Consider the following 13853-nt stretch of genomic DNA (forward strand, 5'->3'; position numbering starts at 1 on the left):
ATGGTTTCAGCAATACTTTAATTCTGTTCATCTTAATTGATCAACCTGTGCGTGCACAGGCTAGAGTATAGTCAACTATAAGATTTTTTGAGATTTTGTTGAGTGAGGAGTTCAGAAGAGTTACCCTGACAAGAACAATACTGATGAGGACAAGATTCGAACCATAAACAAATTTGAATCAGAGTGCCATATTTCAATAGAAATTCCCTGTGTATATAAGCACATGTATAAATTAAGTCCTCGTTTAACCCCCGCAAACGAAGTTTGGGGGGGGGGGGGGGGGGTATAAAGGAATCACCTTGTTAACTCCAAATTCTGTGCAGTGGTTTAAGAAGAGTTCTACTGACCATTAAAACTGGGCTGACTGACTGACCAAAGATCAAAACAATTTCCGAATCACATACTGCAACTAATATCGTTGGGTAGTATAATGGCATGAGAATAATCAAAGATAATGAAATGCATTTTAAGTTAAGTAAGTGCATTTTCTTTTCATTCTTCTGATCAAGAAAACTTTGGCTAAAGAAATGCTACGTGTGTGACATTTTCATAGCAGAAATACAGAGGCATACCGCAGAAGCACATAAATTTCATTGTTTTTAAACCAAATACAATCTCGTTGAAATTTAATTTTATAGTCATATCTTAATCTCAAAAATCAACTTTGTATATATGAATACATGTACATGTACTTTGGTTAAAAATTAGCATGGATTTAATTTCATTAATAAATACTGCCGACGAAAATAACAAAATTAAATCCTCAACAAATATTTCTGCTTCTACAGTATTTCAAAAAACCTAATAAAAAAAAACAAAAACAAAAAACTACGTGTTTTTAAATTATCTTTAATTTTCATCACTCTGCTACAATAAGTCATATCCATACATATTCCACACACACATTTATACAACACACAATGATCATTTGAACAACAGAAATATGAATCGCATCTCTGTACACAAGACCAAGGGTTAAGATGAGGCAGGAGGGGGAGGTGCCATTGATGGGGGTGGGGGTACCATGCCTGGTGGCAACATTCCCGGAGGCACCATTCCTGGCCCTGACATAGCTGAATGTGGTCCTAATAAAATCTAAAACAGAATTTTTCATTTCATGTGTTATTTAATGCATACTCTCATTACCATGAAGTAGTATTCTGATCACATGTTTTTGTTTTTGTTTGAACTCTTTGACCATGATTACCATTATGAAAAAAGATATGAAAATAGGTAAAGATCAATCTTAACACACCTGTTTTTCCTGCTGCTTTTGCTGGTCTAACATTTGTGCTCTTTCATTTTCGAACATCACTGGTAGAACCAGTATTGTTCCTGCAGACACAGCTACCCACATTGCACTCTTGCTGAATGAGAAACTCCACTGCATGGCTTTCCATGAAAAGGATCCTGCACTACAGACAGCATTACGGACTGAATCTGGAAACATTTCTGTTAGCCCGATTAATCTTTCTACTAGGGTTTCATCCAATTCCTGAAACAAATACAATTATGTTCATTGTCAGTATTTGTTGGTCTCATCTTTACAAAAGAATACATATACAGTACCGATCAGACCCAACCTCATGCCAGAGCACACCCGAACTAAACCACAGGTTTACTTTTGGGGTTATCTTGAAGTTTACTCTGGGTTTCCTTTTCGAAAATTTGCATCCACTTGGGGTTTACTTTGGGTCCACTCTTGGTTTAATTTGGGTTTACTTGCAATTTGCTTTTGGGGTCCACTGAACGCAATGAAGTGTGAAGCAGGCCCGTCTTTTATCATAGCATCTTATTGCTTACAAGGTAATTCGCTTGTAATTCCTGCCCCTTGTATATTCAAAATGCACATTTGCATCTGCTTTCAGGGGTATACTTCTGAACGGGGTTTACTCTCTGTGTCCACTCTAGTAAACCCAGGGTTTTAACTTAGTTTGGGTTTACTTTCTGTTAGGTTGGGTGGTATTCGGTTGGGTCAGATCAGTATTGTATAGAAAAATTGTCAGAGATCAAATGTGAGCATCTCTAATTTTAATGGGAAAGGATGTGAGTTGCAGCTGGAAATTTAAACTATATTTTTTGGCAATTCAACATGAATACATTAAATTTATTATTTAATAAATTAGTTTCCTTGTCAAAAATGAAATAAATTTTGGACGACATGCTGAGCTAACTTTTAACTGCACATAATAATGCATTATTGTGCCATCTTTTAAAAAGATGCACTTCATATCTAAATATTTTGGACGACATGCTGAGCTAACTTTTAACTGCACATAATAATGCATTATTGTGCCATCTTTTAAAAAGATGCACTTCATATCTAAATACGCAAAATGCAAAGGTAACAAATTTTTTTCCAAACAATTTGTTTAGCATTTAGCAACAACCAGTCAAATAGGACTAGATTTACGAGTCAGTGGTATTTAGTTTTACCTCATCATCATCCTCTTCGTCCTCAATTGCATTAGTTAACTCCTTCAACTTGTCCCCTGTAAGTTCCATTATCTGGTCACCAGAAGCAGGTATTTCCATAAGTTATGACATGCAATTTCCAGCACTATGCAATGTTGAATTACCAAACTCGTGCTCTAACCTTGATCAGTGTCAGCAAACTTATTTAAAGTGCGCTTCAATAAACTTCCTGCTCAAAACGTTTTGGTGATTGCATTTGGTGAAGCGAATACCATTGTATATAAGGATGTCATCTTCCCTAAAAGTTTACAGATACAAGATTTAAATTTTCCCAGGACATTTCATTTATTTCAGAAAGCAAAATGAGTTTAATATTTTTCAAAGTCGAATAATTTGATCACGATCTATTGTATAATAAACGCGTCTTACTCGGAAGTCCTCGAGAAGTTTGAGGTATAGAATAGGGTACTTTTTATATCCTACAAGTAATAGCTTTCCAAAAAGCTTGCCTGACTAAACAAAATTATTCAATGGAAGCATGCATGTATCAATTAGGCTAACTTATCAGAAATGAATTTTAATTTTCGCTGCTGATCATAAATTTATAAATGGAACGTGCAAATTTAAGACGAAATGTTAGTCTTTTCTTCGATCTAGAACATGTACATATATATCACTTGAAATTCATTCATTTTATTAATTCAATTTTTTAGGAATGCACACATATCATATAAGTGCATGTAAGCTTGAAAGCTGGAGAGTAAATAGTCGTTTTTTCAAATTGTATTTGTTATATTAATTGCAAAATCAACTGAAAGGCATTTTTTTAAACTTCTAACGTCATGAAATATGAGAGGGTATACAAACACGTATTGTTTTTAATGTGTGTGGGCAGCTTCATCAAAATCATCTTGACAAGCAATTAAAAAAGGGTGAATTCTCAAATTCAAGAAAAAACCCTAACTGTAACTTTAATTCAATTAGAACTCCTTATTTGCAGTTTCATTATTGCATGCTCCTACAAAAGTGGAAGGGGGGGGGGGCAAATCCATGATATTTCCATTTATCCTATAAAGTTAAGAAAAGTGCCAGCTGTCAAAAAAGAGGGGAGGGGGAAACAGCCCCCCTCACCCCAACCCCCGATGCTACGTGCTTGTGATGTAAACACATGGTGTGCTCTGGGGTATTTGCATGATCCCAACGGACTCGTCAACTAATCGGCGCGCAAAAACTATGAATGAGACATTTAGGCGCGAAATCCTGCTTTACCGTTCACGCAACGAATGAATTCATCCATGGGGGGGGGGGGGGGTTAAATGAATTTTTTGACATTTGTTTTGTAACAGCTACATACATGTATATCATACTTTGGATCGGATGTTTTGGAAGAAATCTATCGAATTAAGAAAGACACTTGATTAGTAATTGTTAAATGTAGTAATGTACATTTAGTAAGACACGCGAGTTATGTTCCCTTTTCAAGATTAATGAAATCGCCCAACTGAACGAAAATCGGGTCACACCCCGCTTTGGCGATTTAGTTCCTCCAGTAAACATTCCAGCTGTATAAATATATATTTGTTTTAATCCAAACTGATGACTCTCTTGTAATAATGAAAATCCAACACCAATTATTACTTACATTGTACCGTATAAGACAATATGTTACAACTTGTTGCGATGACCCCTCCCCCTTTTTCACCGTTCAAATATGGTGGAATGCTGTTCTATTTTTAAATCAGGATTACACACGTGCTCTTCATGGTGACCGTCCCTTTTACTTGAAAACTCTTGCTCGCTGTTGTTATTACATGCCATAAAACATTTTCATCAATTATGAACGTAAATGCTGACATCTTAAACATGCATCGGTTAATCTTTTTTGTGAAATATCATGATATTGCTTGTTCCATTGTCTGCACTGTTTCGGAGATTGCAACTTTTAAACCTTAGATATGCCTGACGTCATGACGTCAGGCAATAACCAGGCACTATAACCAGGATGTGCGCATGCGTGAACCAACTTTCCATCGGGATCGGTAAACGATTGGGAGGAAATTCGAAAGCTATTTGGAGGAACTTCGAACTGATATATGTGCAATTTAAAAATGCGATTTTTATATGAAAAATATGATCAGAAGTGATAAAAATGTTCTGTACATTAGATTTTACACCAAAAAATTAAATAAACAATTGAGAGAACAATCAAAATCAATGTTACAGGAAAACAACAGGCACTTAGCATCGGAGGGGGGTTGGGGGTTGGAATGGGGGCAGGGACAGGGGGACGGGACTGCCCCCCTCCAGCACACGTTTTCTCGCAGCAAATATTTTTTTTGAATTAACTTATAAAAAAGTAAATTAACATACAGTTGCACCCCCCCCAATATTTTTGGGAACATGTAAAATTTGAAATGAAAGAGAGGAAATAAACTGTGAAATTGAAGTTAAAGGTACACTTAGCCCCCTACCCCCACGGATTAGGATTTTCAATTATTTAAAAAGTATTTTTGAGTTGGGGTTTTTTTCAAGGCAAGATTGGATGAGTCTGCCCTCAACCCACTTTGCTACGATGCTAGGTGCCTGAACAAAATATCATGGTTTCATTACATACATGTATGCTAGTATAAAGACTTTATGTAAACCAATATTATCTCGTGCATTGTTCCTTTCTCCAGGTTCTACAAACACCTTAGTCCAAAATAAATAAAAAAATCCAAGACTAGGAGGGGAAAAAAGGAGAAATCTATTTTCCTTTTTTTTTTACTCAGGACCTATTTTGTTGGGGGGGGGGGGGGGATTTGGGGTGAACAGGTCACTGACCCCTTGTAGATCTACCCATGACCTATCACCAGGGTCTGTATTCACATAACCAGGGTCAGTATACCCATCACCATGGTCTCCAGGGTCAGAGTACGTATCACCAGAGTCTGTGTGCCCATCACCAGAGTCTGTACACCCATAACCAGGGTCAGTATACCCATCACCAAGGTCTTCATACCTATCACCAGGGTCAGAGTACGTATCACCAGAGTTTGTGTGCCCATCACCATTGTCTGTTTACCCATAACCAGGACCAGTATACCCATCACCAGGGTCTCCATACCTATCACCAGGGTCAGAGTACGTATCACCAGAATCTGTGTGCCCATCACCAGAGTCTGTACACCCATAACCAGGGCCAGTATACCCTTCACCAGGGTCTCCATACCTATCACCAGGGTCAGAGTACGTCTCACCAGAATCTGTGAACCCATCACCAGAGTCTGTACACCCATAACCAGGGCCAGTATACCCTTCACCAGGGTCTATATACCTATCACCAGGGTCAGAGTACGTCTCACCAGAATCTGTGAACCCATCACCAGAGTCTGTACACCAATAACCAGGGTCAGTATACTCATCACCAGGGTCTCCATACCTATCACCAGGGTCAGAGTACGTATCACCAGAGTTTGTGTGCCTATCACCAGGGTCTGTATACTCATCACCAGGGCCTCCATACCTATCACCAGGGTCAGAGTACGTCTCACCAGAATCTGTGTACCCATCACCAGAGTCTGTACACCAATAACCAGGGTCAGTATACCCATCACCAGGGTCTCCATACCTATCACCAGGGTCAGAGTACGTATCACCAGAGTCTGTGTGCCCATCACCAGAGTCTGTACACCCATAACCAGGGTCAGTATACCCATCACCAGGGTCTCCATACCTATCACCAGGGTCGGAGTACGTATCACCAGAGTTTGTGTGCCCATCACCAGGGTCTGTATACTCAAAATCAGGGCCAGTAAACTCATCACCAGGGTCTCCATACCTATCACCAGGGTCAGAGTACGTATCACCAGAGTCTGTGTGCCCATCACCAGAGTCTGTACACCCGTAATCAGGGCCAGTATACCCATCATCAGGGTCTCCATACCTATCACCAGGGTCAGAGTACGTATCACCAGAGTTTGTGAGCCCATAACCAGGGTCTGTATACTCATAATCAGGGCCAGTATGCCCATCACCAGGGTCTCCATACCTATCACCAGGGTCAGAGTACGTATCACCAGAGTTTGTGTGCCCATCACCAGGGTCTGTACACCCAAAACCAGGGCCAGTATACCCATCACCAGGGTCTTCATTGCTATCACCAGGGTCAGAGTACGTATCACCAGAGTCTGTGTGCTTATCACCAGAGTCTGTACACCCATAACCAGGGTCAGTATACCCATCACCAGGGTCTCCATACCTATCACCAGGGTCAGAGTACGTCTCACCAGAATCTGTGTGCCTATCACCAGAGTCTGTACACCCATGACCAGGGTCAGTATACCAATCACCAGGGTCTCGAGGGTCAATGTACGTATCACCAGAGTCCGTGTGTCAGTCACCAGAGTCTGTACACTCATTACCAGGGTTAGTATACCCATAATCAGGGTCTCCATAGCTATCACCAGTGTCAAAGTGCGTATCACCAGAGTCTGTGTGCCCATCACCAGGGTCTGTACTCCAATAAGCAGGATCACTATACCCATCACGAGGGTCTCCATACCTATCACCAGGGTCAGAGTACGTATCACCAGAGTCTGTGTGCCCATCACCAGGGTCTGTACTCCAATAACCAGGGTCAGTATACCTATCACCAGGGTCTCCATACCTATCACCAGGGTCAGAGTACGTATCACCAGAGTCTGTGTGCCTATCACCAGGGTCTGTACACCCATAACCAGGGCCAGTATACCCATCACCAGGGTCTCCATACCTATCACCAGGGTCATTATATCCATCACTAGAGTTTTTGTGCCCAACAACGGGGTATGTACACCCATCACCAGGGTCAGTATACCAATCACCCGGGTCTGTACACCCACTACCAGGGTTAGTATACCCATCACCAGGGTCTTCATATCTATCACCAGGATCAGAGTGCGTATCACCAGAGTCTGTACACCCGTAATCAGGGCCAGTATACCCATCATCAGGGTCTCCATACCTATCACCAGGGTCAGAGTACGTATCACCAGAGTTTGTGAGCCCATAACCAGGGTCTGTATACTCATAATCAGGGCCAGTATGCCCATCACCAGGGTCTCCATACCTATCACCAGGGTCAGAGTACGTATCACCAGAGTTTGTGTGCCCATCACCAGGGTCTGTACACCCATAACCAGGGCCAGTATACCCATCACCAGGGTCTTCATTGCTATCACCAGGGTCAGAGTACGTATCACCAGAGTCTGTGTGCCTATCACCAGAGTCTGTACACCCATAACCAGGGTCAGTATACCCATCACCAGGGTCTCCATACCTATCACCAGGGTCAGAGTACGTCTCACCAGAATCTGTGTGCCTATCACCAGAGTCTGTACACCCATGACCAGGGTCAGTATACCAATCACCAGGGTCTCGAGGGTCAATGTACGTATCACCAGAGTCCGTGTGTCAGTCACCAGAGTCTGTACACTCATTACCAGGGTTAGTATACCCATAATCAGGGTCTCCATAGCTATCACCAGTGTCAAAGTGCGTATCACCAGAGTCTGTGTGCCCATCACCAGGGTCTGTACTCCAATAAGCAGGGTCAGTATACCCATCACGAGGGTCTCCATACCTATCACCAGGGTCAGAGTACGTATCACCAGAGTCTGTGTGCCCATCACCAGGGTCTGTACTCCAATAACCAGGGTCAGTATACCTATCACCAGGGTCTCCATACCTATCACCAGGGTCAGAGTACGTATCACCAGAGTCTTTGTGCCTATCACCAGGGTCTGTACACCCATAACCAGGGCCAGTATACCCATCACCAGGGTCTCCATACCTATCACCAGGGTCATTATATCCATCACTAGAGTTTTTGTGCCCAACAACGGGGTATGTACACCCATCACCAGGGTCAGTATACCAATCACTCGGGTCTGTAAACCCATAACCAGGGTAAGTATACCCATCACCAGGGTCTTCATATCTATCACCAGGATCAGAGTGCGTATCACCAGAGTCTGTACACCCATAACCAGGGTCATTATACCCATCACCAGGGTCTGTACGCCCATAACCAGGGTCAGTATACCCATCACCAGGGTCTCCATACCTATCACCAGGGTCAGCGTGCGTATCACCAGAGTCTGTGTGCCCATCACCAGGGTCTGTACACCCATAACCAGGGTTAGTATACCCATCACCAGGGTCTCCATACCTATCACCAGGGTCAGAGTGCGTATCACCAGAGTCTGTGCCCATCACCAGGGTCTGTACACCAATAACCAGGGTCAGTATACTCATCACCAGGGTCTCCATACCTATCACCAGGTTCAGAGTACGTATCACCAGAGTTTGTGTGCCCATCACCAGGGTCTGTATACTCATCACGAGGGTCTCCATACCTATCACCAGGGTCAGAGTGCGTATCACCAGAGTCTGTGTGCCCATCACCAGGGTCTGTACGCCCATAACCAGGGTCAGTATACCCATCACCAGGGTCTCCATACCTTTCACCAGGGTCAGCGTGCGTATCACCAGAGTCTGTGTGCCCATCACCAGGGTCTGTACACCCATAACCAGGGTTAGTATACCCATCACGAGGATCTCCATACCTATCACCAGGGTCAGAGTGCGTATCACCAGAGTCTGTGTGCCCATCACCAGGGTCTGTACGCCAATAACCAGGGTCAGTATACCCATCACGAGGGTCTCCATACCTATCACCAGGGTCAGAGTGCGTATCACCAGAGTCTGTGTGCCCATCACCAGGGTCTGTACGCCAATAACCAGGGTCAGTATACCCATCACCAGGGTCTCCATACCTATCACCAGGGTCAGAGTACGTATCACCAGAGTCTGTGTGCCTATCACCAGAGTCTGTACACCCATGACCAGGGTCAGTATACCAATCACCAGGGTCTCGAGGGTCAATGTACGTATCACCAGAGTCCGTGTGTCAGTCACCAGAGTCTGTACACTCATTACCAGGGTTAGTATACCCATAATCAGGGTCTCCATAGCTATCACCAGTGTCAAAGTGCGTATCACCAGAGTCTGTGTGCCCATCACCAGGGTCTGTACTCCAATAAGCAGGGTCAGTATACCCATCACGAGGGTCTCCATACCTATCACCAGGGTCAGAGTACGTATCACCAGAGTCTGTGTGCCCATCACCAGGGTCTGTACTCCAATAACCAGGGTCAGTATACCTATCACCAGGGTCTCCATACCTATCACCAGGGTCAGAGTACGTATCACCAGAGTCTGTGTGCCTATCACCAGGGTCTGTACACCCATAACCAGGGCCAGTATACCCATCACCAGGGTCTCCATACCTATCACCAGGGTCATTATATCCATCACTAGAGTTTTTATGCCCAACAACGGGGTATGTACACCCATCACCAGGGTCAGTATACCAATCACCCGGGTCTGTACACCCACTACCAGGGTTAGTATACCCATCACCAGGGTCTTCATATCTATCACCAGGATCAGAGTGCGTATCACCAGAGTCTGTACACCCATAACCAGGGTCAGTATACCCATCACCAGGGTATGTACACCCATAACCAGGGTCAGTATACCCATCACCAGGGTATGTACACCCATAACCAGGGTCAGTATACCCATCACCAGGGTCTTCATATCTATCACCAGGATCAGAGTGCGTATCACCAGAGTCTGTACACCCATAATCAGGGTCAGTATACCCATCACCAGGGTATGTACACCCACAACCAGGGTCAGCATACCCATCACCAGGGTCTCAATACCTATCACCAGGGTCAGAGTACGTATCACCAGAGTCTGTGTGCTCATGACCAGGGTCTGTACATCCGTAGCCAAAGTCAGTATACCCATGACCAGGGTCTCAATACCTATCACCAGGGTCATAATGCCTATCACCAGAGTCAGAGTACGTATCACCAGAACTGTAAACATATCACCTGGGTCATTATTCCTTTTAGTAGGGTCAGTGTTCGTAGTACTAGGGTCTGTGTGCCCATCATCATGGTCTGTATATTCATAACAAAGGTCAGTTTACCCTTCACCAGGGTCTTAATACTTTTCACCAGGATAGTGTACGCATCAATAGGGTCTGTGTGCCCATCACCAGGGTCAGTATACCTAACACAACAGTCAGTGCACTTATCATTAGGGTTTGTATATCCATTACCTGAGTCAGGTAATACTGACCCTGTTGATAAGTAGAGTGACCCTGGTGATAGGTATACTGATCCTGGTGAATATTACACATACCTTGGTGATACGGACACTCATGACCCTTGTGATAGGTATACTGTCTCAGGTGATGGTTATACTTACCCTGGTTATAGATTTCGAGATTCTGGTGTTACGTATGCTGACCCTTAGAATATCTACACGTTTTTGTATACCGACTCTGGTGATGGATACATACTGACCCCTGTGATTGGCTACAGACCCTTGTGATACGTACACTGACTCTGTCGATAGGTATACTGACCCTGGTGATAGAGAATGTGATAGATATACTGGTGATAAATGTACTGACTCTTGTGATAGGTATACTGACCTTGGAGATGGGCCCTCAGACCCACGGATGCGTACACTGACACGGCCGTTAGGTAAACTAACTCTGGTGATAGGTAATAGGTACAGTTATCCTGGTGAAAGTCTACTGATCAAAGTAATGGATGTACAAACCCTGATGATAAGTGCACTGACTGTTGTGATAGATATACTGACCCTAATGATGGGCACACAGACCCTATTGATTCGTAAACTATTCCTGGTGATAAGTATTTAGACCCTGGTGATGGGCATACTGGCCCTGGTTATGGGTGTACTGACTCTGGTGATGGGCACACAGACTCTGGTGATACGTACTCTGACCCTGGTGATTGGTATGATGACCCTTGTGATGGGTATACTGGCCCTGGTTATGGATGTACAGACTCTGGTGAAGGGCACACAGACTCTGGTGATACGTACTCTGACCCTGGTGATAGGTATGGAGACCCTGGTGATGGGTATACTGACCCTGGTTATGGGTGTACAGACTCTGGTGACAGACACACAGACTCTGGTGATACGTACTCTGACCCTGGAGACCCTGGTGATGTGTAACTGACCCTGGTAATGTGTATACAGACCCTGGTGATAGGTAATGGATAGATCTATTATGGGTCAGTGACATGTTCACCCATTATACCCCCCCCCCAAACAAAATAGCTCCTGAGTAAAAGAAAAAAAATATAGATTTCACCCTCTCCCCCTCCTTGTCTTGGATATTTTATTGTTGGTTATGTGTATACTGACACTTGTGATGAGCACACAGACTCTGGTGATACGTACACTGACCCTGGTGATAGCTATGGAGACCCTGATGATGGGTATTCTAACCCTGGTCATGAGTGTACAGACTCTGGTGACTGACACACAGACTCTGGTGATACGTTCTCTGACCCTGGAGACCCTGGTGATGGGTATACTGACCCTGGTCATGGGTGTACAGACCCTGGTGATAGGCACACAGACTCTGGTGATACGTACTCTGACCCTGGTGATAGGTATGGAGACCCTGGTGATGGGTATACTGAACCTGGTTATTGGTGTACAGACTCTGGTGATGGGCAACACAGACTCTGGTGATACGTACTCTGACCCTGGTGTTAGGTATGGAGACCCTGGTGATGGGTATACTGGCCCTGGTTATGGGTATCCAGACCCTGGTGATGGGCACAAAAACTCTGGTGACACGTACTCTGACCCTTGTGATAGGTATGAAGACCCTGGTGATGGGTATACTGACCCTGGTTATGGGTGTACAGACTCTGGTGATGGGCACACAGACTCTGGTGACACGTACTCTGACCCTGGTGATAGGTATGGAGACCCTGGTGATGGGTATACTGACCCTGGTTATGGGTATCCAGACCCTGGTGATAGGTCATGGATAGATCTATTATGGGTCAGTGACATGTTCACCCATTATACCCCCCCCAAACAAAATAGCTCCTGAGTAAAAGAAAAAAAATATAGATTTCACCCTCTCCCCCTCCTTGTCTTGGATATTTTATTGTTGGTTATGTGTATACTGACACTTGTGATGGGCACACAGACTCTGGTGATACGTACACTGACCCTGGTGATAGCTATGGAGACCCTGATGATGGGTATTCTAACCCTGGTCATGAGTGTACAGACTCTGGTGACTGACACACAGACTCTGGTGATACGTTCTCTGACCCTGGAGACCCTGGTGATGGGTATACTGACCCTGGTCATGGGTGTACAGACCCTGGTGATAGGCACACAGACTCTGGTGATACGTACTCTGACCCTGGTGATAGGTATGGAGACCCTGGTGATGGGTATACTGAACCTGGTTATTGGTGTACAGACTCTGGTGATGGGCAACACAGACTCTGGTGATACGTACTCTGACCCTGGTGATAGGTATGGAGACCCTGGTGATGGGTATACTGGCCCTGGTTATGGGTATCCAGACCCTGGTGATGGGCACAAAAACTCTGGTGACACGTACTCTGACCCTTGTGATAGGTATGAAGACCCTGGTGATGGGTATACTGACCCTGGTTATGGGTGTACAGCCTCTGGTGATGGGCACACAGACTCTGGTGACACGTACTCTGACCCTGGTGATAGGTATGGAGACCCTGGTGATGGGTATACTGACCCTGGTTATGGGTATCCAGACCCTGGTGATGGGCACACAAACTCTGGTGACACGTACTCTGACCCTGGTGATAGGTATGGAGACCCTGGTGATGGGTATACTGGCCCTGTTATGGGTATACAGACCCTGGTGATGGGCACACAGACTCTGGTGATACGTACTCTGACCCTGGTGATAGGTATGAAGACCCTGGTGATGGGTATACTGGCCCTGATTATGGGTGTACAGACTCTAGTGAAGGGCACACAGACTCTGGTGATACGTACTCTGACCCTGGTGATAGGCATGGAGACCCTGTGATGGGTATACTGGCCCCGTTTATGGATGTACAGACCCTGGTGATTGGCACACAGACTCTGGTGATACGTTCTCTGACCCTGGTGATAGGTATGGAGACCCTGGTGATGGGTATACTGACCCTGGTTATGGGTGTACAGACTCTGCTGATGGGCACACAGACTCTGGTGACACGTACTCTGACCCTGGTGATAGGTATGGAGACCCTGGTGATGGGTATACTGACCCTGGTTATGGGTATCCAGACCCTGGTGATGGGCACACAAACTCTGGTGACACGTACTCTGACCCTGGTGATAGGTATGGAGACCCTGGTGATGGGTATACTGGCCCTGGTTATGGGTGTACAGACTCTGGTGATGGGCACAGAGACTCTGGTGATACGTACTCTGACCCTGGTGATAGGTATGGAGACCCTGTGATGGGTATACTGGCCCTGTTATGGGTATACAGACAATGGTGATGGGCACACAGACTCTGG

At 44.8% G+C, this 13853-nt stretch overlaps 1 protein-coding gene across 1 annotated transcript; it reads right to left on the bottom strand.

The window, feature by feature from the left end:
• Window positions 1-829: 829 nt before the first annotated feature.
• On the bottom strand, window positions 830-2622 carry LOC128165245 (mitochondrial import receptor subunit TOM22 homolog). The gene is made up of 3 exons (XM_052829574.1): window positions 2437-2622; window positions 1256-1495; window positions 830-1095 (listed from the first exon to the last, which is right to left on the bottom strand). Exons 1-3 carry the CDS (start codon window positions 2533-2535, stop codon window positions 976-978), a joined length of 459 nt encoding a protein of 152 aa, XP_052685534.1. The 5' UTR covers window positions 2536-2622; the 3' UTR covers window positions 830-975.
• Between the last annotated feature and the right edge of the window lie 11231 nt (window positions 2623-13853).

The sequence above is a fragment of the Crassostrea angulata genome, chromosome 10 (genome assembly GCF_025612915.1).
Source record: "Crassostrea angulata isolate pt1a10 chromosome 10, ASM2561291v2, whole genome shotgun sequence".
Taxonomy (NCBI): domain Eukaryota; kingdom Metazoa; phylum Mollusca; class Bivalvia; order Ostreida; family Ostreidae; genus Magallana; species Magallana angulata.